General features: G+C 37.8%; 1 protein-coding gene across 2 annotated transcripts in view; it reads left to right on the top strand.

Annotated features, from left to right (window-relative positions):
* jbug (filamin-type immunoglobulin domains fbug) overlaps nt 1-27424 on the top strand; it is a 1114928-nt gene that overhangs the window by 265289 nt on the left and 822215 nt on the right. For both annotated transcript variants that reach the window (XM_090381438.1, XM_090381439.1), the window contains exon 13: nt 15333-15554. In XM_090381438.1, the coding sequence (XP_090237564.1) occupies nt 15333-15554 (222 nt within the window). The remainder of the gene's footprint in view (nt 1-15332; nt 15555-27424) is intronic.

Genomic DNA, 27424 nt, shown 5'->3' with positions numbered 1-27424 from the left:
TTCCATGATTTTTTTTAAGTTTGCACCGGCCAGCAAAAACTTACGAAAAGTCGAATTTCCGTAAGTCGATTATTACGTAATTCGGGGAGTGCTTGTACACAATTATGTTGTTTGTTTGAGAGCTTTATGGTTCAAGGGAAACATGGCCATAATGCGCCATACACAATTATGATATATAATTATATACAGTTATTTGTTATTGCAATAGATACATTTGAAGTACTTTTAACAACCTAACAATAATAATGATTTGCTCCTGAAAATCATTAATCAGATAAACTTTTTAATGGTTAAATTATAGAAAAACCGTCACTTATTTGATGGGTTTTTCTATAATTAAACCATCAAAATGGCTATTTTTAGTACTACAAGGTAACGGACAAGTCCCTCCAGTTTATTCCTATTTTTTCATTATTAATTTTTTATCATTACTGCAATTTTTCTGGCTCTTTCTTGCTTCTGTCAGATCATCCATGATCTGTATGCTCTACTTATAATTATAATTATTGGCATAACTTAGGCCCTATTCTTGCAGCAAAATTCAAAATCGTCCATAACACACATTCAATAGTATGCAGAACAAGGTGGAAACAGAAGCAAGAGCATTGCCGTTTTTCTCATAATTTCAGTGGATGACCTCTGATGAAGGCATTGAAGTTGTGAGTAACACTGCAATGTGATCTTATTTTACCTTTATTTAGATTATTAAGATTACTTAGATTACATAAGTAATCTATCTGTACATGATATTTCAATGGAACTGAAGATCTCTAGGTTGACGATGGAATCTGACTGGTGCTGAAGCCTTTACAAAATGATCTCTAAAACCTCCGAAGCTGAGAGAATGGAAGAGCCTCTTCCAGATTGTATTGTCTCAACAGTGATGTTTGGCATAGACAATGTGATGGTTTTGGACTGTTTTTCATGGTTTTGCCTGGAACGTTTGGTTGTTTAGGATAAAACTGAATTTCCAGGCACATCTAGAAATCTTGGTCAATAATGCATTATCTATGTTGTGGCAACACACTGCTGAAGACCCATACTTGTATCATCAGGACCATGCTCCATGTCATACTGCTTGTGTTGTGTTGGACTGTTTTTGAAAACATGTGTCAAAATGTTGTACTGGCCATCCCAAAGGCTCAACCTCAATCCTATAGAGAATGCCTGGGGGATGAATAGGGTTGTCTGGTGTGTGAGGGAAGACTCTGAATGAATATTTCTAAATAAGAACAAAATTGGTCATCTTTCAAAATATTAATATTTGTCATATAGTACAGGCTGTTCTGCACCAGAAGAAAAGAGTAAATAAATGCAAAAAAAATAATAAATAATAAAAATAAAATAATAAAATAAAGAGTAAAAATAATTAATATTAATAGCAAGATAATAAAATAATAATAAATCAGAAATAATAACAAAAGAATAATATAATAATAAATAAATAAAAAATAATAAAAATATCCAGGAAGATATAAAAAAATAAAAGAAAATATAATAAAACATAGATAAGAAAATAGAATGTGCTTTCCTCCTCATGTAGCTAACTGTCCAGTTGACCTTTGAATTTCTTCAAACTGTCAGTCTCAACTGCCTGAGGAGGAATTTGTTCCAGTAATCAACAATTCTCTGTCTAAATGAAAACTTCCCTCAATTCATGTTTTACCGCATAACCCCAGGGGGGCACCTCCGTACCTTGGTGGGAAGGAGCAGCAGTGCATAGCACACGCTTCTTGATTAGACCGGGGTTCGAGCCCATCACTACCAAATACGGAGGATGCGGAAAGGTCAAGGAATGACCACCGCATATCCCCGGAGCAATATGGCCTTATTTGCTAATGCTCCTAAAAACCAAATAACAAACAACAACAACAACAACAACATAACCCCAGGGGCTCACATCTGAGTATGGGCTTGGCACGCCCATGGTCCTGAGCTGGATATCATCATTCTTCTCTTTCTTGGTGATTTCCTCTACTCTGACCTCCCCCCCCCCTCTCTCTCTCTCTCTCTCTCTCTCTCTCTCTCTCTCTCTCTCTCTGTCTCTCTCTGTGTCTGTTGGTCTTTCTGGGTAACTCAGAAATTAAAATTTTTTTTTTGGGCTGGTGTAGCAAAGTCTCAAGCCTCCTTGCACTATATGGCTAATAATAACTTGAATTTATAGCTATTAGTACTGGAATTCTTTATAACAGTGAAAATTTTGTCTTCATTCATTTTACTATCTTCTTTCAGAGCCTTATAGACTTCTGTCAGGTTGCTTAAGGTGCCTGGCTGCCAAGCTCTGTAGCATATTTAATCAATCTTTCTGTGTATAGTCGCCCTTTTGCTGATCTCACCGTGTTGGACCCTTTCAAAGTGGCACCTGTATGTGGTAAGGGGATCTTCAAGTGACACTTCTGGCCCTTCAGATTAGCATCTCTGGGACTTGACACCCACACTTTTTTTTTTTTTTTTTATAATGAAATCTCCAAACCTGAAAGGTATCAAAACCTATAGTACTTGGTACCGTGCATGGGTTGAAGGAGGAGTATGGGGGGAGGGGTGCCTGAAACTTTGCTGTAGAGATTGAACAAGGGTTTGCCCATGAACACCCTTACTAATGGTGTGTGACAAAACCATGGACGTGAGGAGCGGAGATGGAGGCAGAATAAAGTGTAATGTCAACAATTATCTTCTTTCATCTTCTCAACCTCCAACGCAATCACAGTACTGAGTACTGTAGGTTCTAATACCTCTTGTGTTTGGGGTTTTCATAAAAAAAAAAAAAAAAGAAAGAATACTTTACAGGAAATATGAAGCAGTCCATTGAAATCCCTAGTAGGGAAACTGGCATGCAGATGCTTCTGCTGAGAACGCTGTCTCTGTTCAGATTATATTTTCTAGATTACCATTGGAATGTTTGCCATGCACTACGACCCATTGACTTGCTGGAAAGTGGTATCCCGAGGGGCTACCACTTTCCAGCAAGTCCTTGAGGGGCACAGCCTTAATACACTACTTCGGCCAAGATGTGGGAGGTCCTGTGCTGGCCTATTCAAGATCAGTTGGCTGGCAAGTCTGCTTCCTATGGTCAACTGTACTCCAATAGATCTCCTTTTCTTTGGTCCTGCGACAGGGTCAAGATCTGTTGGATGTATGGGTATAGTATCTAGGTAACTCTAGCATCCCCCATGTGCATGCAGTACTTATTATTATTTTAATTTGGTGTCTCCTCATTGGGTTCCATCATTGATTGAGAGCCCTGAAGATTCTTATTAAGACATCTTATGAGTTATTTAAACCTTTCTTCTTTTACCAGGTCCCTAAGAATAAGAAATTGAAGTAAACACAACATGTAATAAGAAACACTGGACAGAAGTTGCTCTGCCTCTTGTACATCGTTTTCTCATTATACACTCCACAGGAGAAAAGCAAATTGTTAAAATGTTACCCTTCTTTTTTACATAAGGGTCTTGAAGGGGTGGCTGTTTCTGTGAAATTGGTAAAACAGCTTAGATCAGGGGACATCGTGGAAATGTCCTGAGTATGACATTCTGAATGGTTCCTCCAAGCGGCATTGCTTGGAGATATACCAATCAAAATTTTGCTGCACAGGACACTTAGCACATCACATAGCATAATTATTGAGTTGGATTTCCTTGAAACATCTGAAGCGAAGGTACTGAATTAAGAGCCCAAGTCATGGCTATTAAGAGGATATCTATGCATTAGGAGACGAAACTAATCCTAACTAGAGTTCTCATCTTTACTTTTAATACTCCTAAGCCACCTACTTCCATCAACAAGGCAAGGATGTCTGAACTGCCCCATAAGACTACATTTCAAACCAGTTGCGATGTTTCAGGTGTCAAAAATGTGGTCACTCTCAAATGGCATGTTGTGGTTTTCTTGCTTGTGCCTTCTGTGGAGGAAAGGAACATGGCACCAAGGAATGTTTTGCCCTGAAACTGGCATGGTTCAATTGTGGCAGTTAACATCCTGTATATTCAATAGGTGGAAAGGTAAAAAAATTCAGAAAATCAAGATGGAGCAAAATATCCCATATGCAGCAGTAATAGGTAACGTCAGTAAATAATATAAAACCTATGTACAAGTAGTTCTCAGAAAATGTTCTACCTCAATGCAAACTGATATTTCTGTCTTACCATATGATATTTCTGCAAACTGAAAACTGATATTGATGCAAACTGATATTTCAGTCTCACCACATGCTGCCTATTTGTTAATACAAGCACATCAAGCAAAGGCAGTCACTATTGAGGCTGTGTACTATGCTGGCAAGTATACTTCCGACTCTGCAAAAGCTTTTTGTGCTCAGGCTGCTTTTGATAAGAAGCAAGATTTACCATCCGTCCTGTCTTCCCTATCCCTCCTAAATTTGTTGTACATACCTTGGGGAAATTCTTTATCCACAATTTATGGGTTGCACCACATTTCTGTTAGCCCTTAGTTGTCCTATGTTTTCTCTTGAGACTGAGGCTGTTGTAAAGGCTAAAAGTTTCAGCACATGTTAGCATTAATAGAGGCACATGATGAAAGAAAGCAAGCTAATTAGTTTAGCTAGTTTAATTAATTTTCTTGTAAATAAAGGTTATTTGGAGGTCTGGATATTAATGGTAAGGGGTTTATTTCCTTCTGGGCACTTCATTTTATTTGATTATAACCTAAGTACAAACTTTGCTTTCTTCCTGAAAGTGATATCTTACTACTGCAGTTTCATTACATTTTATGACTTCTACTCATGTTGTAATTAACGTTTGAATATGATTGAAATGCAGTAATTTTCTCCATTAATTATGACTGCATTTGACAGAAATTACAATTTTTTATATGGGAATGATTATTTTCTATTAAAGGTGGCTTATCTCTACAGGCATATTGCTTATTCTGGATTTCATGATTCATGAAGCTTCGTTTTACTTTTAAAAAATAAAAAGCATCTTGATGAACAATGGATTTCCAGTTGAAGATACTAACATCACACTTGGCCAAAAAGAGACAGTTACAAAATAAGAAAAATCTTAATTTGCCTAAAGTGGTAATGGTTCTATGTATTACAGGTGCGAGTGAAAAAAATTAATAACTTGCAAAGAATGTGTTGCCGGTTATTTTAAAACTAGTAAAATAGAATGGGGAACTATTTCAAAGAACAGATTAATATTTTTGATAGAAGATGTTATTTACAAAAATACACATATGTGGTAAACTGTACAGTGGTGAAGCATACTGATCTACATTTCATAGATTGGACCTGAGAATAGCGAAACACCTAAAACATTTTAAAAAAGGTAGGAATAAAACTTCTGAAATTACAGAACATGTATATTTGTAAAAAGTCTTTTGATTAAAATTATTTCTCTTTCATGGGGAATGAAAGGGATTTTACCAAAAGAAAAATAGAGATCATTTACATTAGAAAATTCAGTAATTGTACAATAATTAGAAATAACAGTAGATATACTGAAGACTTTTTTTTGTGTTGGTCTATTTGGATCGCAATTATAATGTTACATGTACAGTTCATAATGGCTAAATATTTGTGTTAATACGTGGAGTGGGAATTTACTTATTAAAATGTATAAAGCAGTTATATATTTTTTGCTCTTTTTCTCATGGGTAGAGTATGAGATCATGTGAACAAGGAATAGAATTGGCAAAGGTTCAGTAACATAATGGTAAAATCAAACCAGTTTTATTCTGTGGATAAGTCACATTCTATTGAGGGCTTAATTAATTAAAAAAAAATTTTTTTTTTTTTTTTTTTTTTGAAAATGGTCTTGAATTGTACTTTATTTTACAAAAATAATTTGTTTTTAAACAGCGGATAAAGACATCATGTTATTTCAGCATTTTTCTTAATTATTTATTATTTACACTAAACAACGTGGGGAAATTTTCTTTAATGTCAGTTTACTTTCTAAGTATTGCGAGGGACCTGTTGTCTCTCTGTGAGTGAGAGAGAGAGCGAGCATCAAACAAACACATTGCACACTAGTGAATTGTTAAATTGTAGTAAACATTACATTAGTGGCAATCCATCTGGTGGGCTGCTGCAATAAGCATTCATTTAGTGTAGAAATTAGTTCTGATAAAGTGCAAAATCATATCAACTCTCATTTTAGTTAAAATGAGAGTTTAAAGACCAGTTAGTTTAACTTCTGTTCCGGGTAAAATAATGGAGTCACTGGTTAAAGATGCATTGCAGGATCATCTAGACAAGACTGCAGCAATAATTCAAACACAGCATGGGTTTGTTAAGGGAAAGTCTTGTCTGACAAATTTGATTGGTTATTATGATGTGGTCACAAAGGAACTGGATGCAAAAAATAATTTTGATATCATATACTTGGATTTCAGGAAAGCTTTTGACACTGTTGCACATGGAAGACTACTGTACAAATTGGAGCAGAATGGTATTAAGGGTAAGTTGCTACAATAGATAAAAGGATGGTTAAGTGGGAGAAGACAGAGGGTGGTAATTAATGGGTGCTGCTCTTCGTGGACTAATGTTATTAGTGGAGTCCCACAGGGTTCGGTGTTGGGTCCAATGTTGTTTTGTGTATTTATCAATGATATTGATGAAGGTATATCAGGCTTAATGTCGAAGTTTGCAGATGACACAAAGGTTGGCAGGGTTGTTAATGACAGTAATGGCAGTGAGCTACTGCAACAGGATCTAGATAATTTGGGCAGATGGGCTAAGAAGTGGCAACTGAAGTTTAACCTTGACAAATGCAAAGTACTGCATATGGGTAGAAGTAACCCCAGAGAAACGTACCAACTGTGTGGTACTACACTTAAGGTGGTAGAAAATGAAAAAGACCTGGGAGTAATTGTGCAGTCAGATATGAAGTTTTCTGAGCAATGCAGACAGGCTGCTAGGGCAGGTCATGGGGTTTTGTCAATGATATATAGGAATTTTGCTAGCAGGGAAAAGGAGGTGATTGTCCCTCTGTATAAGGCAATGGTCAGGCCACGCCTTGAGTACTGCGTACAGGTCTGGAGGCCTCATTTTAGGAAGGATGTAGATTTGCTTGAGCGTGTACAGAGAAGAGCAACACGATTGGTGAGGGGAATGAAGGGATACTCTTACCAAGAGAGGCTTAAGTTCTGCAAATTGCAGTGGCTGGAGACTAGGCACCTGCGCGGTGATCTGATTGAGGTCTATAAGGCCTTGAATGGGTTGAGCACGCTGAATTCTGATGGGATCCTTCCACTTGTTCAGATTACGAACCTACGGGGACATAAGTTCAAATTAAGAAAGGACAGATGTAGAATAGATGTGCGGAAATTTGCCTTTAGCCAGCGGGTGGTTAATTGCTGGAACAAACTTCCATCTGTCGTTGTGGAAGTTGATAGGTTAAATAAATTTAAGGAGGAACTGGACAGGCATTTGGAGGGAATGGTGTGATTTTTTTTTTTTTTTTTTTGGCTGATGCTGCATAAGCTCCTACACTTGCTTTCTTGCATCATGTGCCACTACTACTACTATTTTAAAGTCAGATACATCAAATGGGGGAGTTAAATCTTTCCTGCTATATTGGGGAGTTTGGGTATGAGAGTACACGTTAACAGGCAAAGTTTTTACAGCTCCAGCTAATAGAGAAGTTTTTCTTAAATTTTTGCTTTTTTATTGACTTAAATTGGCATATTAATTTATTTTATAGAAGTGCTTTATATTCCTTGTAACGATACTTAGTTTAATTTGAATTTAGAGATTTTTGTAGGTTATTACTTAGCATCGGTAAAGGTATCTAATCAACAAGTTGGACAAGTTTTGTAGCTTTAAAATATAATTAAAAACGGTAAGTTTTTAATTATATTTAGCCTTTTATTGCCTTAATTGTTATATTAAATTATTTTCTATAGTAGCTTATAGACCTATTCAAGCCCCATGGTTTATATTGAATATAGATAGTGCGATTTTGGAAGTAATTAATATCTAGTGTCCGTAGATTTACCGTTTGTGACTTGCCACCATTGTTGTACAATACAACGTATACCTCGAACTAGATAGCATAAGGTTTTACGTAAAACTAGATAGCAAGTATAGTAGTATCAATTAATCAGTAAAATTTACTAATCTTATTAAATTTCATTGTCAAATTAAATTGTACTTTTTTAACTAAATACATATAATGACCTAGTTTTTACAAACGTAATATTATAAATTATTACATATAACTTGGCAGGAGATAAGAAAGTCATATAACATAACTCGGAGATAATATTCGATACTGAAATACATATATATAGTGTTATAACTTCATTGGGATATAAGTTTAGGGTTATATTTTTTATTGGAATTTTATTTGAAATTAAATAGAAATCATGACTCAGACCAGAGCAGCAAAGCAAAAGGCTTAAACTAATGGGAGTGCTGTGGCTCAGGGAAGAACTGAGGGGGGGTGGTTCTCTGAATCACAGCCGTTTGAAATGCAATGCTTGTTTGATGTTTGTTGAGTAATCAGGAATGGGACATGATATTGTCAAGGGGAATGTAGTAGTGGCATGTGATGCAAGAAAGCAAGTGTATGTGCTTATGCAGCATCAGCCAAAAAAAAAAAAAAAAAAAAAAAGGATCCCATCAGAATTCAGCGTGCTCAACCCATTCAAGGCCTTATACACCTCAATCAGATCACCGTGCAGGTGCCTAGTCTCCAGCCACTGCAATTTGCAGAACTTAAGCCTCTCTTGGTAAGAGGATCCCTTCATTCCCCTCACCAATCTTGTTGCCCTTCTCTGTACACGCTTAAGTAAATCTACATCCTTCCTAAAATGAGGCCTCCAGACCTGTATGCAGTACTCAAGACGTGCCCTGACCATTGCCTTATACAGAGGGGCAATCACCTCCTTTTTCCTGCTAGCAAAATTCCTATATATCATTGACAAAACCCCATGACCTGCCCTGGCAGCCTGTCTGCATTGGTCAGAAAACTTCATATCTGACTGCACAATTACTCCCAGATATTTTTCATTTTCTACCACCTTAAGTGTAGTACCACACAGTTGGTACGTTTCTCTGGGGTTACTTCTACCCATATGCAGTACTTTGCATTTGTCAAGGTTAAACTTCAGTTGCCACTTCTTAGCCCATCTGCCCAAATTATCTAGATCCTGTTGCAATAGCACACTGCCATTACTGTCATTAACAACCCTGCCAATCTTTGTATCATCTGCAAACTTCGACACTGAGCCTGATATACCTTCATCAATATCATTGATAAATATACAAAACAACAGAGGACCCAACACCGAACCCTGTGGGACTGCACTAATAACATTAGTCCACGAAGAGCAGCACCCATTAATTACCACCCTCTGTCTTCTCTCACTCAACCACCCTTTTATCCATTGTAGCAACTTACCCTTAATACCATTCTGCTCCAATTTGTACAGTTGTCTTCCATGCACAGCAATGTCAATGTCTTTGTGTGTGTGTGCACGATGTAAGTTGTATGAGGAAATCAGACGCCAACTTAGCATTATAGGCCTATATGAGAGTTTGAAGGACAGGGTTGATGCCCTCAAAAGATTTAAATTGAGGGGCCCATCAAGCTCTCAGCTGCCCACATCAACGCCAGAGCTTGCACTTGAACATCATGCAGCACAGCGGCAACCCCCAAAAGCAGAATACTCTGGTTTCCAAACGAACTATTTGTTGTCGGTGACTCTATTTTCAGGGAAACGGGAAACATATTATGCAAAAAGGATATGTGGAACAGGACCAGGATATGTCTGCCAGAGGCAAAGGTTAATGACATTGTAGAGCAGATATCATCTTTTAAGGGCACAAAGGGTGATATTGTTGGCACTAACGATATTAAGAGTAGGAGACTTAATAGGCAAAATAACTTAACAAGTATGCGTATGTTCTTTGTATCAAGGACAGTATGGTGTCAAGGCCCGAGGTTTAAAAGTATGTGGGTCATGTGTTGTGTAATATGTTGTGTCCCTTGTTCATCTGACTTGTTAGCCACCAGGACCCTGATGGGACCTGACATTTATGGACTCTGCCACATGGAGGCCAGCCAGTGTTCCCTTAAAGTTTGCTCTGCCTGCCACCTACTTTCCTGAGATTTCAGTGGCTAGGACCTAAAAAAAAAAATTCTTATCTTTTGGGCACAGATAGTATATTATACGCTGTTTAGAGGGCTATAAGGGATACGTGCTGGAAGTGATAAGATTTCCTAATAAGTTGGGCATGAATTTTGGTGTGTTAAATTTGGACATGTGGGGCAGGAGCTGTGTAAGGGGAAAGAGATGGGAGGGGAGGCGGAAGACTGGGGGTTGGAAATTGGAAGTAAGGGGTCGATAGGGAAGATGACCCCTGTTGAAATAGTGAGGCATACTCTACCAGAGGAGAAAGAAGGGTGAAAGGAGGGGGAGGAGACTGCATGCTGTCCCCTTCTCCCCTGCCAGGGAAAGAGGAGTAAAAAGCAGGCTAGGCAGAGTGTCTAGCTGGGGCACCATATGGCTGTATGACAACATAAGATGCAATCTTCACCTTTGTGTTAGTCCAGTGGAGGTCTGAGTCCAAGTTGCAATCTTCATCTTTGCGTTGTCTGGTGGAGGTCCAAGTCCAGAAGTCAAGTCCAATTCATCACGTTCATGTTTTGTCGCTAGTTCAGAGTTTTGCAGTCATTTCAGGTAGTCACGTCTGTGTTTTCATAGGTTAGTGATGATGTAGCAGGGATTTTTGTCTTTCAAAGAGTTCACTGGCAAAGGCCGACCGGGCTAGCCGAGTGGGTAAAGTACCTGCCCGGCAACCCAAAGGTCGCGGGTTCGATTCCCGCCTCGGGCTTGGATCAAAGTACTGCAAAAACCTTGGGAGGTGCAATATGGCCACAGAAGCCGATGCGCCAACAACTACCAAATCAAAAAAAAAAAAAAATCACTGGCAAAGATGGTGAAAGCCTGGTAATTATCTTCTTGCAATATTATTTCTTCTCGGTTCCTTAGCAAGGGACCGAGAAGTGTATAGTGTGTGTGTATAGCTGACATCTGAGGTCCTCATAGTTTTCACAGTCGTGGATAAGGTGTTCCCAGGTTTTCTCCTGCCCACAGTTACAGCTTGGGTTGTTTGAGATTCCCAGCTCGTGGAGTTTCCCTCTGAAGGAGCCGTGTCCTGTAAGAAGGAAAGTGGTGTGCAAGACAGGGGAAAACCAAGGGAAAATAAGAGGTTCCGTTAACCTCTTATTTTCCGAGGATTTGCTTTTCTGTGGATCTGTTGTGTACTCTAGATAAGTTGTGGTTCTTCCTTTTGAATGTTGGTGTAGCAGCCCACAGCGCACAATCTCCAAGTCCAGGGGAAGGAAGCCCGTCAGGACCTGGAGCACATGGGTGCTCACCATGCAGCAGGCTCTAGTTGTTGTCAATAGTATGGATCGGTGGATCGACTCCAGCTGTTTCTTGTTGACTGCTGTGATTGCTTTCTGATACCAGGCGCCTGCACCATAGGCCAGGATAGGGATGAAGAGAGCTTTGTATAGAAGGGAGAGGCCCTCTTCTTTAATCCCAAGTCCCTCCTGGTGATTTTGGTTATCGGGGCCGAGAGCCTCCTTGTTTTGGTTCTGAGGTAGCAGAGATGAGATGTGAAGTTCAAGTTTCGGTCTAGTATTATTCCTAAATATTTTAGTTCCTGTTTGAGTTTGATGGTCGCTCCATTTATTTTGATTAGTGGAGGTCTACCAGGGTCAAGAGCACCCCTGGGGAGTATTGAGTTTATTTTTTTGGTTGAGATCGTTAGAAGATTCCTCTTGGCCCAATCCTATAGCATGTGTGTGGCATGATTGCCAATGGCCTCCAGTTGAGTCCTGCTGTCTGCTTGAAACATCATAATCAGATCATCAGCATATGCCTGTGTAGTGACATTTGAAATATCCAGATTTAAAAACTCATCAAGCACCAGGTTCCACAGGACAGATCCCTGGGGGCAGCCCCTGTAAACGGGTCTGGATACAGAGGTAAAGGGAGTGCTGACCTTGATTCTTCGGTTTTCCAGGTAAGATTTCAGGCAGCGAAATAGGTTTGATAGGATTTGAGCCCGCCGGAACCTGGCCAGCACACGGGGTCACTAGAGGGAGTCAAAGGCTCCAGCGAAGTCAATTGAGATAGGAGGAAATATTTCCTGTTACAGTTTCTGACTGCATTGATAATCCTCTCGAGGGCATCAGTGGTGGAGCATCCCCTCCTGAAACCGAATTGGTTTCTTGACATCAGTTGAGCATTCTGGTATAGGGTTTCAATTCTGTGGTAGATGAGTCGCTCAAAGAGCTTGCTCAGCATCAACAGTAGAGCAATAGGCCTGTATGAGCCTGGCATGTCCTGGGGTTTAGTGGGGTTTTTTAGGATAAGTCTGACTTGGGCAGTCTTCCACGAAGTTGGAAAGAAACCCTCCATGAGGCATTGATTTTCTAGGTTTAATATAGTATCCGGTATCATTTCCACTGCCTTTTTTAGTATTTCTGGCTCTATTTGATCTTCGCCGGGAGTTTTCCTGTTTTGCATTTTGGCTGCAGCTATGTTGAGTACCGTTATCGTGAAAGGAGGCTCCACTGTCTGGGTGGAGTATTTTTCATTAATGGAAGAGTGCCAGGATCTGATGTATGTCCCTTGAGGTGTTAAGGTGGCAGCGGTGACTTCTCCCCTGGGGAATTTACTGGTGGTGACTTTATACACCACTCACCAGGGGTCTGCATTTCCCATTGTGGATACAAGGTCTTCCCAAAAGTGTCTCTTTCTTGTTTTAATTTGAGCCATATATTCTCAAATTTGAGAATATATGGCTGAAATTAAACCATATATTCTGTTTTAATTTGAGCCATATATTTGAACCATATAACCATATACAGCGATACCAGGAGGTTCCTGACCCCCTGGTATCACTGTCTGAGTATGTCAACCTCTGCTTGGGGCTAAGATCTGCGCTCCCTTTGGAACCTTTTTCAGGTATTATTCACTCACTGTCTTATTGCCTGGAGTTCCGGTGACCACCTGTCGATAGCTTTGGGAATGGGCTTCTTCCTGATGGCCATGTTTTCTGCTTCAGTTATAAGCTGCATTACTTTTTGTTGGTGTTGGTCTGGATTGAGATATTTTGGGTCGAAATTCCTGTCTTTTTCCATCAATATGTGTTGGAATAAGTTCCAATCTGCTTTTTGGATGGGGTATCTTGGCGAGAGGAATCTAAGTGGATACTGTGCTACGAGGGAGTGGTGGAGATCAAAGGTTAGGACTTTGTGGTCCGAGATGGTCCAGTGTTGTTGTACCACCCAGGGGGAGAATGCCCAACAATCGACCGAGTGGCGAGAGTTACATCTATATTTGTCTTCCATAGTGTGCTGGAGAAAGTTGACGGTTGATTAGGTCTGTTCAGAACTGCTAGATTACTGTTGGAGATGTAATCGTCCAGGCGCTGACCATTTCTTGCACCCCCTACGGTCTGGTCTTTCACTGTGCCAAGCAGGGGATCTGCAGTTGGCATACATTCCTACTATGAGTTTGGCATTCTGCATTTGTAGTTGGATATTTTGCATATATCTTCTCCTGGATGGGCATATACGTATAGAGGTGACATAAAATTCCCCTAATGGTGAGGCTATATGGGCACATACGGCCCAGTTTGTACATAGGTCCGAGATCTTGGTTACCGTGAGGTCAGGATTCCGGACAGCGATAGCAGCCCATGGGTTGTCTCCATTGACTTGTACGATCTTGTAATGTAGGGGATAGCTTTTACTTCCTTGTTGTAGGTGTAAGGTTCCTTTAGCATTAGTATGTCATAATTTTCTTCCGTGGCTTTTTTTGCCATTTGTGCGGCAACAGCCTTAGATCTCTGAGCATTGTGCTGTGCGAATTTAATCTTTGTTTGATTATAGTGATTCCTGTTATTCCCCATAGTCAATTCTGTTTTGTTGTGCACTCTTAGCCTTTATATAGATTGGACACTTATTATCCCGTAGTGAGTGATCAAATGGTAACTATACTGAGTAGTAGAGAGTGAAAAGAACCTGGGGGTAATTGTGCAGGCAGATATGAAGTTTTCTAAGCAGTGCAGATGGTCTGCAAGAGTAGCTGATGGTGTCTTGTCAATGATATACAGGAATTTTTATAGGGGATAAGGAGGTGATTATCCCCTTGTATAAGACAATGGTCAGAATGGTCAAGCCTCACCTTGAGTACTGTATACAGGTCTGGAGGCCTCATTTTAAGAAGGATGTAGAGCTGTTGGAATGAGTACAGAGAAGGGCAACAAGATTAGTGAATGGAACCAAGGGTTTCTCTTATGAAGGAAGGCTTAAATTTTGCAAATTAGTGTCTGGAGACTAGGCAACTGTGACATGTGATCTGATTGAGGTGTATAAAGCCTTGAATGGTTTGAGCATGCTCAATGCTGATGGAATTCTTCTTCTTGCTCAGAATAACCTGAGAGGGCATAAATTCAAATTGAGGAAATGTAGGATAGATGTACGGAAGTTTGTGGTTAGCCAACTGGTGGTTGATTGCTGTTCATCTGTCGTTGTAGAAGTCGATAGCTTAAATAGATTCAAGGCAGAATTAGACAAACATTTGGAGTGAGTGGATGGGTGAAATGAGAAGGGTGTGTGTGTGTGTGTGTTTTTTTTTTTTTTTTCTTTTGGATGATGCTATATAAGCTTGCTTTCTTGCATCATGTGCCTTTGCTAATGCTAATTATTTACAAAAATGAACAAGAAAATGAACAAAAGTGTATAGTTATATTTTTAAATTATATATTTATTTTTTTCTTTATATTTATTATTTTTATATTATTATATAATCGCCTGCCGACCCACCTTTGGCCCCTCTTTCAAGAGAATTGACCCCCAGGGGGGTCAGTAATGACCCTGTTGAGAATCCCTGCACTATACCTTAACTAACTTTGCTCATCTGATGCGTATACAGATTTATAGCATGAATTATCCCATTTTATTACCCCATGTTAGTGCAGCAAGGGCTATTGTTTTCACTCTGTGCATCATCAGAGGTCATGACTGTGGTTATGAGTAGAGAGACCTTGGGCTTTTGAGCAAATGCATGGCTGCAGTTGCCTTTGTATGTACGATGTTTGAACTATCAGAAAGAATATCTGTCAGATATTCATTCATTTAATATCCATTACCTAAAAAATATGCAGTGTGCATTTGAATAGGTGTGTGTGTGTGTGTGTGTGTGTGTGTGTGTGTGTGTGTGTGTGTGTGTGTGTGTGTGTGTGTGTGTGTGTGTGTGTGTGTGTGTGTGTGTGTAATGCATTTAGTGATCCATGAAAGTTTTTAAATATGTTTACTGATATTTTATTTTTCTTCTTTTAGCTCCATCAGGCAGAGAGATACCGTTTCATATGAAATCCCTTCATCAGTTCAAGTATCAGGTTGAATATATTACTGCAGAAGTTGGAGAACATTTAATTGATGTTCATGTGTCAGAAAGACCCTTACCTAGTAGTCCATTTCATTGCTATGCCTATGATGCAGCACAGATAAAGGTTGGAATGATACCAAATGGAATTGTAGGAAAAGCTGTTGAATTTGAAAGTATGTTGAATACACTTATTCACAAACTAAATAAACTAAGTAATACAGCTTAAAGGGCAAACACTTTATTTATGTGAAAAAGAAGTTTCATTTAATTTAGTTGTACTTAATATAAAGATATAGTTCCCATCTATTATAGTACTGATATTTATGAAGCTACATGCACATGACATTTCTGGATCAGTTATGTGATCCTGTCAGCTGTAATTATACAGGTATGACATGAATACACTTCAGCCAATGAATCCATGGTAATCCAAATCTGCATTAATATGAACTCGTTTTATGAGGCACAACTATATGCAGACATGCTAGTGCTGTCAGTAATACACTGTTAATGATGGTGGAAGGATAATATTTTATATTTGTGTGTTGCTATGAAAGTAACTGAAGAAGTCTGGAATTGATAGGAGAAAGAATATGATGGGAGCCTTTACAATCAGTTTTGTCACTAGGGAGATTGCAAGGCTAATGTGATAGAATTATTCTCTGCATGACCTGCCCTTGTTAACAGAAGGGATTGTTTTTACAGGAATGGGATACGGTTGAATAGAAGGAGGTGCAAGAATATTTGCTTGAAGCTATTGAGGTAGTGTTTGTTGGGTCAAAAACTGCTAATTTTGAGGGAAAAACACATTCATAGTTTAATGACAGTCATAAGCAAACGCAGTACTGATCCTTGCAGTAATTTATTTGGACATGCCTGGAAAGCAAGGTATCAATGCCTACTGTTGGATGGGAACAATCAATTATATATGCTGAGTGAGGGTTCCTAAGAGGCACAAACAGGCACACATATGAGGTGTGGCTCTTAAATAATGAGACTGATGCAATAAAATAAATATAATCAAATGTTTCATTCATTACAAGTTATCCCCTTCAGTATGAAGCACAGAAAGATTTCTTGAAGTCATTTTCTTTAAGTCCTTTTGACACTTTAGTCGTTTTTTTTTCTGATTGTCTTCAGTGTACTAAAATTGGGTTCCCTTAAGTGCACTATTCAATTTAGGAACAGAAAAAAGTCATAAGGGGCTAGGTTAGCTTGAGTAGGATGCATGTTCATACACAGGGATTTGTTTTTTTTGGCCAGAAATTGGCAAAAATAGCGGGTGTTGTGTGCTTGGACATTGTCTTGATGGAGCATTTAGCCATCCTTCCATAATTCCATTGGCTGAAGCGGACGTGTGAAATAAGGGTTTTTTTTTTTTTGGCTGATGCTATATAAGATTGCTTTCTTGCATCATGTGCCTTTGCTAATGCTAATTTAGCCCCAGGGGCTCACTTGTGGTGAGTATGGTTTTGGCACACCCAGGGTCCTGAGCTGGATATCATCATCATTCTCTTCCTCGGTGTTTCCCTTCTATTTTTGACTCTCTCTCTCTCTCTCTCTCTCTCTCTCTCTCTCTCTCTCTCTCTCTCTCTCAGAATTTTTTTTTTTTTTTTTTTGCTGGTGCAGCAAAAGCCTCAGGCTTCCTTGCACCATATGGCTAATGATGATAATAATAATAATTCAGTTCTATTCCTCGAAATATTTTCATGTGGTCTTGTCAGAACTTCAGTGCAGTATGTGCGACTGACAGTCTGATTTCATGGGACATAATATTCAGCCCTAATAATTCCTTTAGTATTGAAGAAAACAGGAAGCATAGTTTTCAGTGATTTTGATATTTTTAGCTTTTTTTTGGTTGGGTGTATGGCAGGGGGATTGTTTCGCCTTCCTCTCATTGACTGTCTTTTAGTTTCTGTGTTTTACAGCAAAAGCTAACTTTCGTTGCAAGTAATTACAGTACTCAGTCTGGATCTTCTTTTTTTTTTTTTTTTTTTTCAAAACATCTTCATTAACTTGAGTTGAGTCATCTCATTCTTTGATTTTCATTCAAAATTTTTGCCACCATCTTGGTAAACACTTTCTCATACCTAAATTTTCAGTTAAAATTTGTCATTTCTTTGTCCATATTTGAGTTCTGAAGTAACCATTCTAATGCTAAAGCAATGATCATATTCTAATCAATATCCGTACCAATTCACATTTTCATTAGTTTTTGTAGATATTGAATGGCTTGGTCATTCATTGTTTTCCACAAGCTCTCTTCCTTCTAAAAATCTTTTATTCCATTCAAACACATCGGCTCTTGACATAGCATCTTCCCCATAAATTTGAAGTCACAATTCCTAACTTTCAGTTGGTGTTTTCTTTAGTTTTGTTGTTAAAAATTTGAGATAGATTCATTGTTCAATTGTTTTGTCTGTCATTTTATGGCCAACTGCAAAAACACAAGGTAATGAACACATCTCATTGCAAAGTGAATGCGCTTGGTGGAGTGTGACTTTGCAGACAACTAAGGAACGGTTCAAGGTCATCTGCTGTGCCTTTGTTTCACATGTGGCACTTGGTGTGTAGTGGTTTCACCCACAAACTCATTGTTTAATTGCCAATCCTCGTAATTTTCCTACTATTTCCAGGAAAGTGTGGCAATAGTGCACAACAGTAAAACTATGGAAGACCTAGAGTTAAGAGAAATACTTCAATGCATATAATTAACAAATGTTTATTAATTAATGTTAATAGTATAATTAACATTAATTAATTAATTAATATTATGAAGACTTTAAAACAGAAACTGTAACTAATTTATTGAAGCAAGTTAGCAGTGGCTAATTTGCTTCAATAAATTAGTTGCAGTTTCTATTAAAGTTGCACTATTAATGTAAAATGTAAATTTTACATTAATAGTGTAAAATGTAAATTTGGGCTAAAGTGTATAAAATAGTAAAATGAAGATTATTGAATTTTTAAAATTTTTTTATTTTTATTTTTTTATTTTACTGAAACATGTTCTTGGCAACTCAAATGAATTAAATTCAGGGAAAATTCACTGGAGAAATGGTATGCAAGAAGCAAAGTTATTTTACCCTGAAGTTCCAAAAAAACTTTATTCCTAGTGCATGCTTGCTTAATAAATTAAAAAATATATATATAAGCACAGAATTTGTTAATTAGCCATAACTGGGGAGATATTTTCTTGTGATGCAATTGAATTAGAATATTTTCTGCAGAATTCTTTGCAACTTTGGGAACTTGCCTTAATTTATAATCTAGATGAATTTGGTTTGTTTTGGAGAGTCTAACCATACAAAACATTGTTTTATTTAAATGCCCAGGAGGAACAACAGCAAAGAGCATAGCATCTTCATGCAATACAGAATTCTGCTTGAGCTCAAAAAGTGGACACACTGGTTGTTGAAAAGTCTCAAAACTGATCAGTATTTGAAATATATTCTTTTCTTGTTATTCATAAATGTCAGAAAAGACAATGATTCTCTGATTGGTTTTGAAATAGTTTTATGCCCTCTGTGATGAGAAAAATGTTAAACTTGAGTATGAATCAAAAAGTTTTTCTCATATCAGACAGTGCTGCAAGTCACTCAAACAACTTAATCAGTGATAATTATAAAATAACAGCTATATTTTTCTCTCTCTCTCCCTCCAAGTGGTACACCACAGAAGTTTTGCTTCATCTAGTGGACTAAAATGCCAGTGCCACTCGTAATTATACTGTTATTGGAGAAGGTAATACTACATACTTTAGGTGTAGGAGTTAGTATAACAACACTAAAAACTAAGGTGTGTTCAATCTATTAGAAACATGGCAATCAGTGAGCTCAAGTCTCACATAAAAGTTTTAGGGATAGTTTTCTGTACATGATATGATTTTATTACTAATAAATAAGTTCATAAATAAGACCAAAGTTTTGAGGAAGGTGATGATTTACTGAACTAAGATTGTAAGCAGACTTTCATTCTGTGCAAATTTGAAATACATAGTAATTGAAGAATGGGCTACTGGACAAGATGAAAATGATATTTATAAAAATTGACTGATAATGAAATTGTTGAAAATGTTTTGCAAGAAAACAAAGCTGACAAGGAGAGAGGAAATAATGGACACTTATAAGGACACTTAGTAAAACACAAGGATGCCATTTCTAATTTTAATATTATCCGTAAAGTGGGAAAAAAATATGGAATATCTTTTGAGAGAATCTTTGAATTGAAAGAATTGTGAGAATCTTTTACTCCAACTGTGTGAACAGGCATATAAAAAAACCGATGAAAGGAACATTACAAAAGAAGATGGATGGCTACTTTACCTGTGATGCATTATAATAAGTTGTTTTATTAAGACAGTAGATTTTTTATTTAGAATCTAGTAATGTGAACATACCTTTCCTTTAATTAGTCTGGATTATTAAGGTTGTATTGCATATGCTGATTTAATTATATAATTATTTAATTATACAGTTAACATGTAAAAAAACATTTTGCCATTGTGGTCATGATGGTTAAGAGATCTAATATTTCAGACTTTGTAAATTCTTAAACTGTAAATTTTTATAATATGTATTTTTTTTTTAATGATGGAGAATGGGTTAAATTCAGTTAAACTAATTTTTTTTTAAATTTTCAAGATGCCCAGCAATGATACTAGCAATTATCAATTATGTGGGGTTAGATGCGGCTTTAAAATTTAGGGAGTCAAATAACATTATTTATTAAATAAAATAATAAAAAATTATGAATAATGATGAAGTATATAATTATGATTATTTTTTTCTCTCAGATCTAAAAATTTCTGTGCAACATGTACAGCCAGTTTATTCAAGTGGCCAACTCAGTCATATAAACCAGACTGGTCAAATTGGTTACTATCCTAGTCAAATGAGGTCCAGCAACAGTGCATTTTCACACGATGCCAGTAAAATTTATGCCTGGTTTTGCTGTCTTAGAAGAAAACAGCTGCTGCTCAGATGAATGAGCGCAAAATATAATATCAAGGTCAATATCAGTGCATTTGGTCCCATATCACGATTATATACCTTTCATCATCAAGTCATCTGTAGATAAAAGTGGACACATGCTTGGATACATCAAATGAATAATAAATTATTACAATAAAGCTGGCATCTCAACTGGGAAATAAAGTTATCCAAAAGAGGGCACCGAATGCCAAACGGTAGAGCCAGGTGTTTTTCTCTGTGCGATTTATAGAGTGCTCTTTGAAAACAATAAAGTTTTATTTCTTTTCTCGTGTGATTTTTCTCCTCTTTTGTTTGTTCATCACCATTCCAGTAAAATGGAAATTTTCAAAGGCTGACTGGATAAAATACAGCAGGCTTGTCTTTGCTTGCAAAGTCAGAAGTAAGAACCCAGAAAGGGAATCCACCTTTCTTTTCTTAGTCTTCATATCAAATACTAACCACTATACTAACTTCAATATCCTCTTGGTTGCTAGTGGCACAGCTCCGGCCTCCACGTGGTGGGGCAGTTAACCTGGGGGGGGGGATCCATCCTTCAGGGCTAAAAGGAGCAGAAATGGAAACTGATGTATTTCCACGTTTAGAGCCTAAGAGCTCTCAACATGACAGTGACACCGACCATGACTTTTCTCTTTCAAAGAGGCTTCTCAGACAGCATGCCGTGAAGACACTGTATGTCCTGCTGCAAAAATCACATGCAAGCAGAATGCAAGGCTCCGACATCACAGTGTTCTAATTGTAGTGGCAAGCATCCAGCTTACTTCAAAGATTGTGAACTATGGAAGACAGGAAAAAAAATACAAAAATATAAAATTGAAAATAGTCTCTTACCAAAAAGAGACTATTTTCCAAAAAGTGAAAAAACAGGTCAACTTAAATATACCAAAACACACTTATGTTTCTACTATACACACACAAATCAGTGGCATGTCAGTCAGAAGTATCCATCTCTCCAAAAATATCAATATCAGACTGGGCTAGATCAGTACCCTCAGTCCAGCATCCCTCTAAACAAAATTCAGTAGACCAAAGCAATAATACGTCACTCACAATTCCATCCCAGAGACCTCCGCATTGTGAGGTAGCAGAAAATTTGCAAAGATCGTATTATGTTGAGGCGAAAGAATCATGCCTAACAAGCATGGATACAGATGATCCTATTGGCCAAGAAGAAACTGCTTGATATCGTCCATATCATCTTCTGCACGCAGAAGATGATATGGACGATAGCAGTGAATCAGGACATCACACTTTTCCCCGAAAAGAAAAATCAAAACCAGACTGTCATAAACAATCAGCTTATAAAAAGCAGTCAGATACATCTGCCACAAACAAAACCAAATAATGGAACACATCATTCAATGGAACTGTAGAGGTTTTCGCAGCAATATTGATATCAATGAACTAATTCACTGCTTCCATCCTGTTGCCATGTGCCTACAAGAAACCAACTTGACGCCCCAAGTTTCCCCTACAGTCAAAAATTACACTCTCTTCAGACAGGATAGATCCAACACTAATAGTGCTCATGGAGGAGTAGCCATCCTGTTGGACTCAAGAGTTCCCTCCAGAAACATTCCATTGGAAACCTCCTTAGAAGCTGTTGCCACATGAATAGTAATTGGAAATTGGAATCACTGTTACATTGGACTCAATTTATCTTCCACCTAATTGTCCATATTCTATTCAGGAAATCGAAGATCTTGTTTGTAACTGCCACCTCCCTTCTGTCTACATATCATACAGTGCTCTTCTAACAACCATGACTAATGCTCACCACCCATTATGGGGTTCCCTTAGCTTAGACAGGTGTGGAAAGCCTATTGAAATGTTGATAGACAGACAGACAGACAGACAGGATTTAACATTGTTGAATACTGGCTCTCCTACCTATGTTCATTTTCCTACCGGATCAACCTCCGCAATAGACCTTTCCATTTGCTCTCCAGTGCTCTACCCAAGTATCCATTGGGTAAAAATCCCAATAATATGCAAAGTTCAAACTTCTTGTTCATCACCATTCCAGTAAAATGGAAATTTTCAAAGGCTGACTGGATAAAATACAGCAGGCTTGTCTCATTCGACAACCATATCATACAGTGCTCTTCTATCAACCATGTTACTGTACACATAACAAACCAAATTCTGACAGCTGCAACTGCTGCCATTCCACAATACCAAGTCAGAAAAAGGTGAAAATTAAATTATTGGTGGAATGAAGAGTGCAACAATGCAAAAAAAAGAAAAACAAAGCATGGAATAAATTCCACAAACATCCAACCACTTCCAATCTTATTAATTATAAGCGACTAAGGGTGCCTCCGTAGCCAGATGGGAAGGAGCAGCAGTGTGTAGCCTATGCTTCTTGATTAGACCGGGGTTCGAGCCTGTAACCACCAAATACGGAGGATTCGGAAAGGTTAGGGAATGACTGCCGCATATTCCCGGAGCAATATGGCCTTAGTTGCTAATGCTCCTAAAAACCAAATAACAACAACAAAGCGACTTAGAGCAAGAGCTCTTATATCTGATGAAAATCAAAAAGAAGAATCTTGGATTAAATTTGCTTCCTCAGTTAATAAAAATACAGACATTAGACTGATCTGGAACAAGATAAAACTGTTAAATGACAAATTTCCTCCAACATCTACTCCACTAATTAACTGGAATGGACAGGAACTCTCTACCCCTGCAGAAATCGCAAATACACTAGGATCTGTATTTTCTCAGTTGTCCTCCTCAACTGCTTATGACCAATCATTTTAAAAAATTATAGATGTAACTGAAAAATCCAAACTGAATTTCACTGACAGATGTGCATTAACATATAATCAACCATTCACCATGGCTGAACTGCAGCATGCTCTTACCAACACAAGGAACAGTGCTGCTGGCCCTGATGGGATATTTTACGTAACGCTCAAAAATTTAGGTCCAAAATCACACTCGTCACTGCTCATCTTCTTCAACCAAATCTTCACTGAATGTACATTCCCAAGCTCCTGGAATCATTCCTACATACTGGCTATTCCAAAACCTGGTAAAGACTATTCTGTTCCTCATAACTACAGACCAATTTCACTTAAAAACTGTCTGAACAAAACCTTTGAAAAAATGATTACTCGCTCGCCGTCTGACTTGGTAACTTGAGTCCCAAAATTTGATCAATAACAATCAATTTGGATTGAGAAAAAAATCGATCATCATTGGACCTTATGATTAAAGCTGAAGCAAACATCAGAAACGCATTCATTAAAAAGGAGCATCTCGTTATGGTCTGTCTGGATATTGAGAAAGCCTTTGACACCACATGGTGTTTTGGCCTCTTAAAGGATCTACATTCTCTTGGCCTGAAAGGAAATTTGCCATATTTCATCCAAATTTCTTACAACAAAGATCCTTTCAAGTTCGTTATTGGGGAACTCTCGCTCTCTCTCTCTCTCTCTAAAATCGTTGTCCAGGAAGAAGGACTCCCTTAAGGGTCCATTCTCAGCACCACTCTATTCGCAATTAGAATTAATCACTTAACTGAACTCATTCTGAAAACAGTGGACTCGTATCTTGGTCTCCCAATCTCCTGACATTCTCAAAACATGAACTGTATTGAAAATGAACATACTGAGAGCCGTATCAGAAAGAAACCTGAGGAGCAAACCGTTACACCTTGCTTCACTTATATAGATCCATAATCAGATCTCAACTGGACTATGGTGCGCCTTTCTTCGATTCTGCTAGGGAAAGTGCTTTATATCGCCTCAACCCTATTCAACATTCAGCTCTTAAAATAGCCCTAGGTGCTTTCAGAACATCTCTAGTGCAAAGTCTATATGATCCTCTCAAGATCAGAAGAAAGATGTTGTTACTGATCAGATCAGAGAAAGATCAGAAGAAAGATGTTGTTTGACCGTTCCACTTCCCCGGAGCAATATGGCCTTAGTTGCTAACGCTCCTAGAAACCAAATAACAACAACCACAACTCACGACTTTTATAGAAACAAACCACAAGCAACTAGGCCTGCAGGTATTAGGTTAATGGAACTAGCAGAAAACTGGAATATACAACTCAATAAAGTCCACCAACCACCTATAGATCACGTTCCTCCATGGTGTGACAATTATTTCCACCAATGGGGAAAACACTCTTTAATGGATATTAACATTCAACAGCTGCTTGTTGCACATATACAATGTTATCCTGACAGCTAAAATATATACTGATGGATCGAAGTCCCAGAGTGGAACAGGTGCAGCAGCGTTATTCCACGACACTACCATTTCTGTATCACTTCTGACAGAATGCAGTAGTCACCACTAAATTATATGCCATAAAGCTTGCTTTGGAAAACATTTTCCATCTCTCAATCCAAAAAAGCATAATCTACACAGACTTGCAAAGTGCAGCAGCGGTATTCCATGACACTACCATTTCTGTATCACTTCTGACAGAATGCAGTAGTTACACCACTGAATTATATGGCATAAAGCTTGCTCTGGAAAACATTTTCCATCTCTCAATCCAAAAGAGCATAATCTACACAGACTTGCAAAGTGCCCTATTAGCAATGCAAAGGATTTCTCCATCTATTCATCCATTACTACAGCTCATAAGATCAGAGTTGATTCATCTCAGAGATCATCGGCAAAAGGTTGTCTTATGCTGTATCCCAGGCCATACCAGAATACCAGGAAACGAAATTGCAGATACTGCTGCCAAAACAGCCCCAATGAATTTTCTGGTGCCGTTCGGTGATTACAAAATGCATATATGAAATATATATAAGGAACGATGTACACTTCAGTGGGAAACGTATATACATAACAAACTCCGTGAAATTAATTTCAAGGAGTGTGTTGTGTTTATGTATTATGTACCGCAATTAACGGCCTCCAATTTTTGCATAAACAGACAAGAGGTAGTCCTGGCCAGAGCCTGAATAGCCACACTCATTTGAGCCATCTATTTCTGTTATCAGGTAATGACCCTCCACAGTGTATACATTGACACAGGTCACTCACAATAAAACACATACTCCTGGAATGCACCTTGTATAACAACTCTCATCTAATTTCGTTCACTTCTCTCTCAAACTTACAGGAATTGTCACTTAGCCATATCTAGGCAAAAATTGAAACCTTAAAGAATTTTTCTTCTTTCTGAAACGAATAGGTTTATATAACTGTTTCTAACTGCTTCCATAGATGCCAGTGAAACTATTATTAAATACTATGATAGGTGCATTATGGCCTAAGTAGCCTCTGCACCAGAAAAATCCAAACACAACAACAATATCCAAAGGAGTAGCCACAGAGACATAGTAAACAGGTAGATAGGAATGCACACAATGGCTTGTTTGTGTTATATACTAACTTTGCCACTAGGTAGAAGAATGTCATTATCCCTGTATACAAATTAAAACACGACCCTTTGGATATCCCTGACAAGGATGCAGAGGCTCTTCATTTTATGCAAAAGGCACAATAGTTAATGAAGATGCTGTAACATGTGCCATTCATTTTAATAAACTTGTGGATTGTATTTTAATTTTACTTCAGTCTAAGTGCTTCAGTCCATTTCGACTATTACGTTGTCAACTATTTTAAACGGATCAAATTTCAAACATTGTGGCAGTCTATATACTCACATTCTTTTGTGGCTTAATAATGCTCCTAAAGAAACTGTGGGAAATGGTATGAATTCAATTACAGCTATAAATCAGCTGGTGTCCGTTTCTATTTCAAAAACCTCTGGTAATATCAAACTCCAATCTCATAAACATTCTTTTACTTATGGTGAAAGAGGTCTAATTCACTCCGGATTCATATTGAAATGAAAAAATTATAATTCCTCAGAGCAGTTTAATACTAGAACATACATACAAAGAATGGTTAATATACAAAAGAGCTTTCGGCTGAGTAGACAGCCTTCTTCAGTTAAACAGAAAATATATTAAATGACAGTTAGAATGGAGATGTGCACTGCCAAGTTGGTGCGTGAGGCACGCACCAACTTAGAATGGAGATGTGCAACTTGGCAGTGCACATCTCCATTCTAACTGTCATTTAATATATTTTCTGTTTAACTGAAGAAGGCTGTCTACTCAGCTGAAAGCTCTTTTGTATATTAACCATTCTTTGTATGTATGTTCTAGTATTAAGACTGCTCTGAGGAATTATAATTTTTTCATTTCAATAATTCTTTTACTTGTTATAAAAGGATCCACGCAACCGACAAATAGGTTTGTCATTTTGAAGCTCCATTTATGCAATCATGATCTACAATTATTTTAATTCCCATGCCAAAAGCAGACACTTGAAGAGTCAAATATAAAGATGAATACAAGAAATTGTGGAAGAATTTAGGGACAACGAATATACTAGCATCAATCACTTCTTTAAAGAAAACCACATTCATTCAGAATCATTATTTCAATTTACTTTGAGCTGGTTTTACTCGGCCAAAAGTCTTTCTGAAACGAGAACTTCATGAAAAATGGCATAATCCCTTCAATCCTTTTGTGTTACAACGTAAAATTATTGAAATTATGAATGAGTATCCTGAGTTTGACATCGTTGAAATTGCAAGAAAATTAAGCACTTACATGCTGCAGAACTATGTCGAAATTACTAGTCAAGAGGTTGCTTGATATTTGCTACATTAATTGTCCAAGAATTCAGTTGTTGTAACTTATATATCTACCGTGTTGCGTATTGGTTTGGTAAGTATGAGAAAAGGCCTCCAGGACTAGAAAATGTTACTTTAGTTTACTTCATTGCCAATTATATATACATGCACACTGGGACATCAGTATTGACTTTGTCAATATCCAAGAATACTTTCTAAAACATACTGTCAGGAAGAAGGGGGTCTCGCAAGGATCTGTACTGTGCCACACTTTTTGCAGTCCATTTCAGTACAATAATAGAACAAATGCCAAACAACATCTTCAACTGTTTATGCAGATGATTTCAGCATTTCTTATCAAGCGCAGCATATGAGGACAAAAGAACAACAATTACAAGTAGCCATAAACAGTCATAGAATGGACAGAAAA

This window comes from Mastigoproctus giganteus, chromosome 9 (genome assembly GCF_048544385.1).
Source record: "Mastigoproctus giganteus isolate SK-2022 chromosome 9, ASM4854438v1, whole genome shotgun sequence".
Lineage (NCBI taxonomy): Eukaryota > Metazoa > Arthropoda > Arachnida > Uropygi > Thelyphonidae > Mastigoproctus > Mastigoproctus giganteus.
The sequence above is the reverse complement of the archived record's forward strand: the minus strand, read 5'-3'. Positions and strand labels throughout refer to the sequence as shown.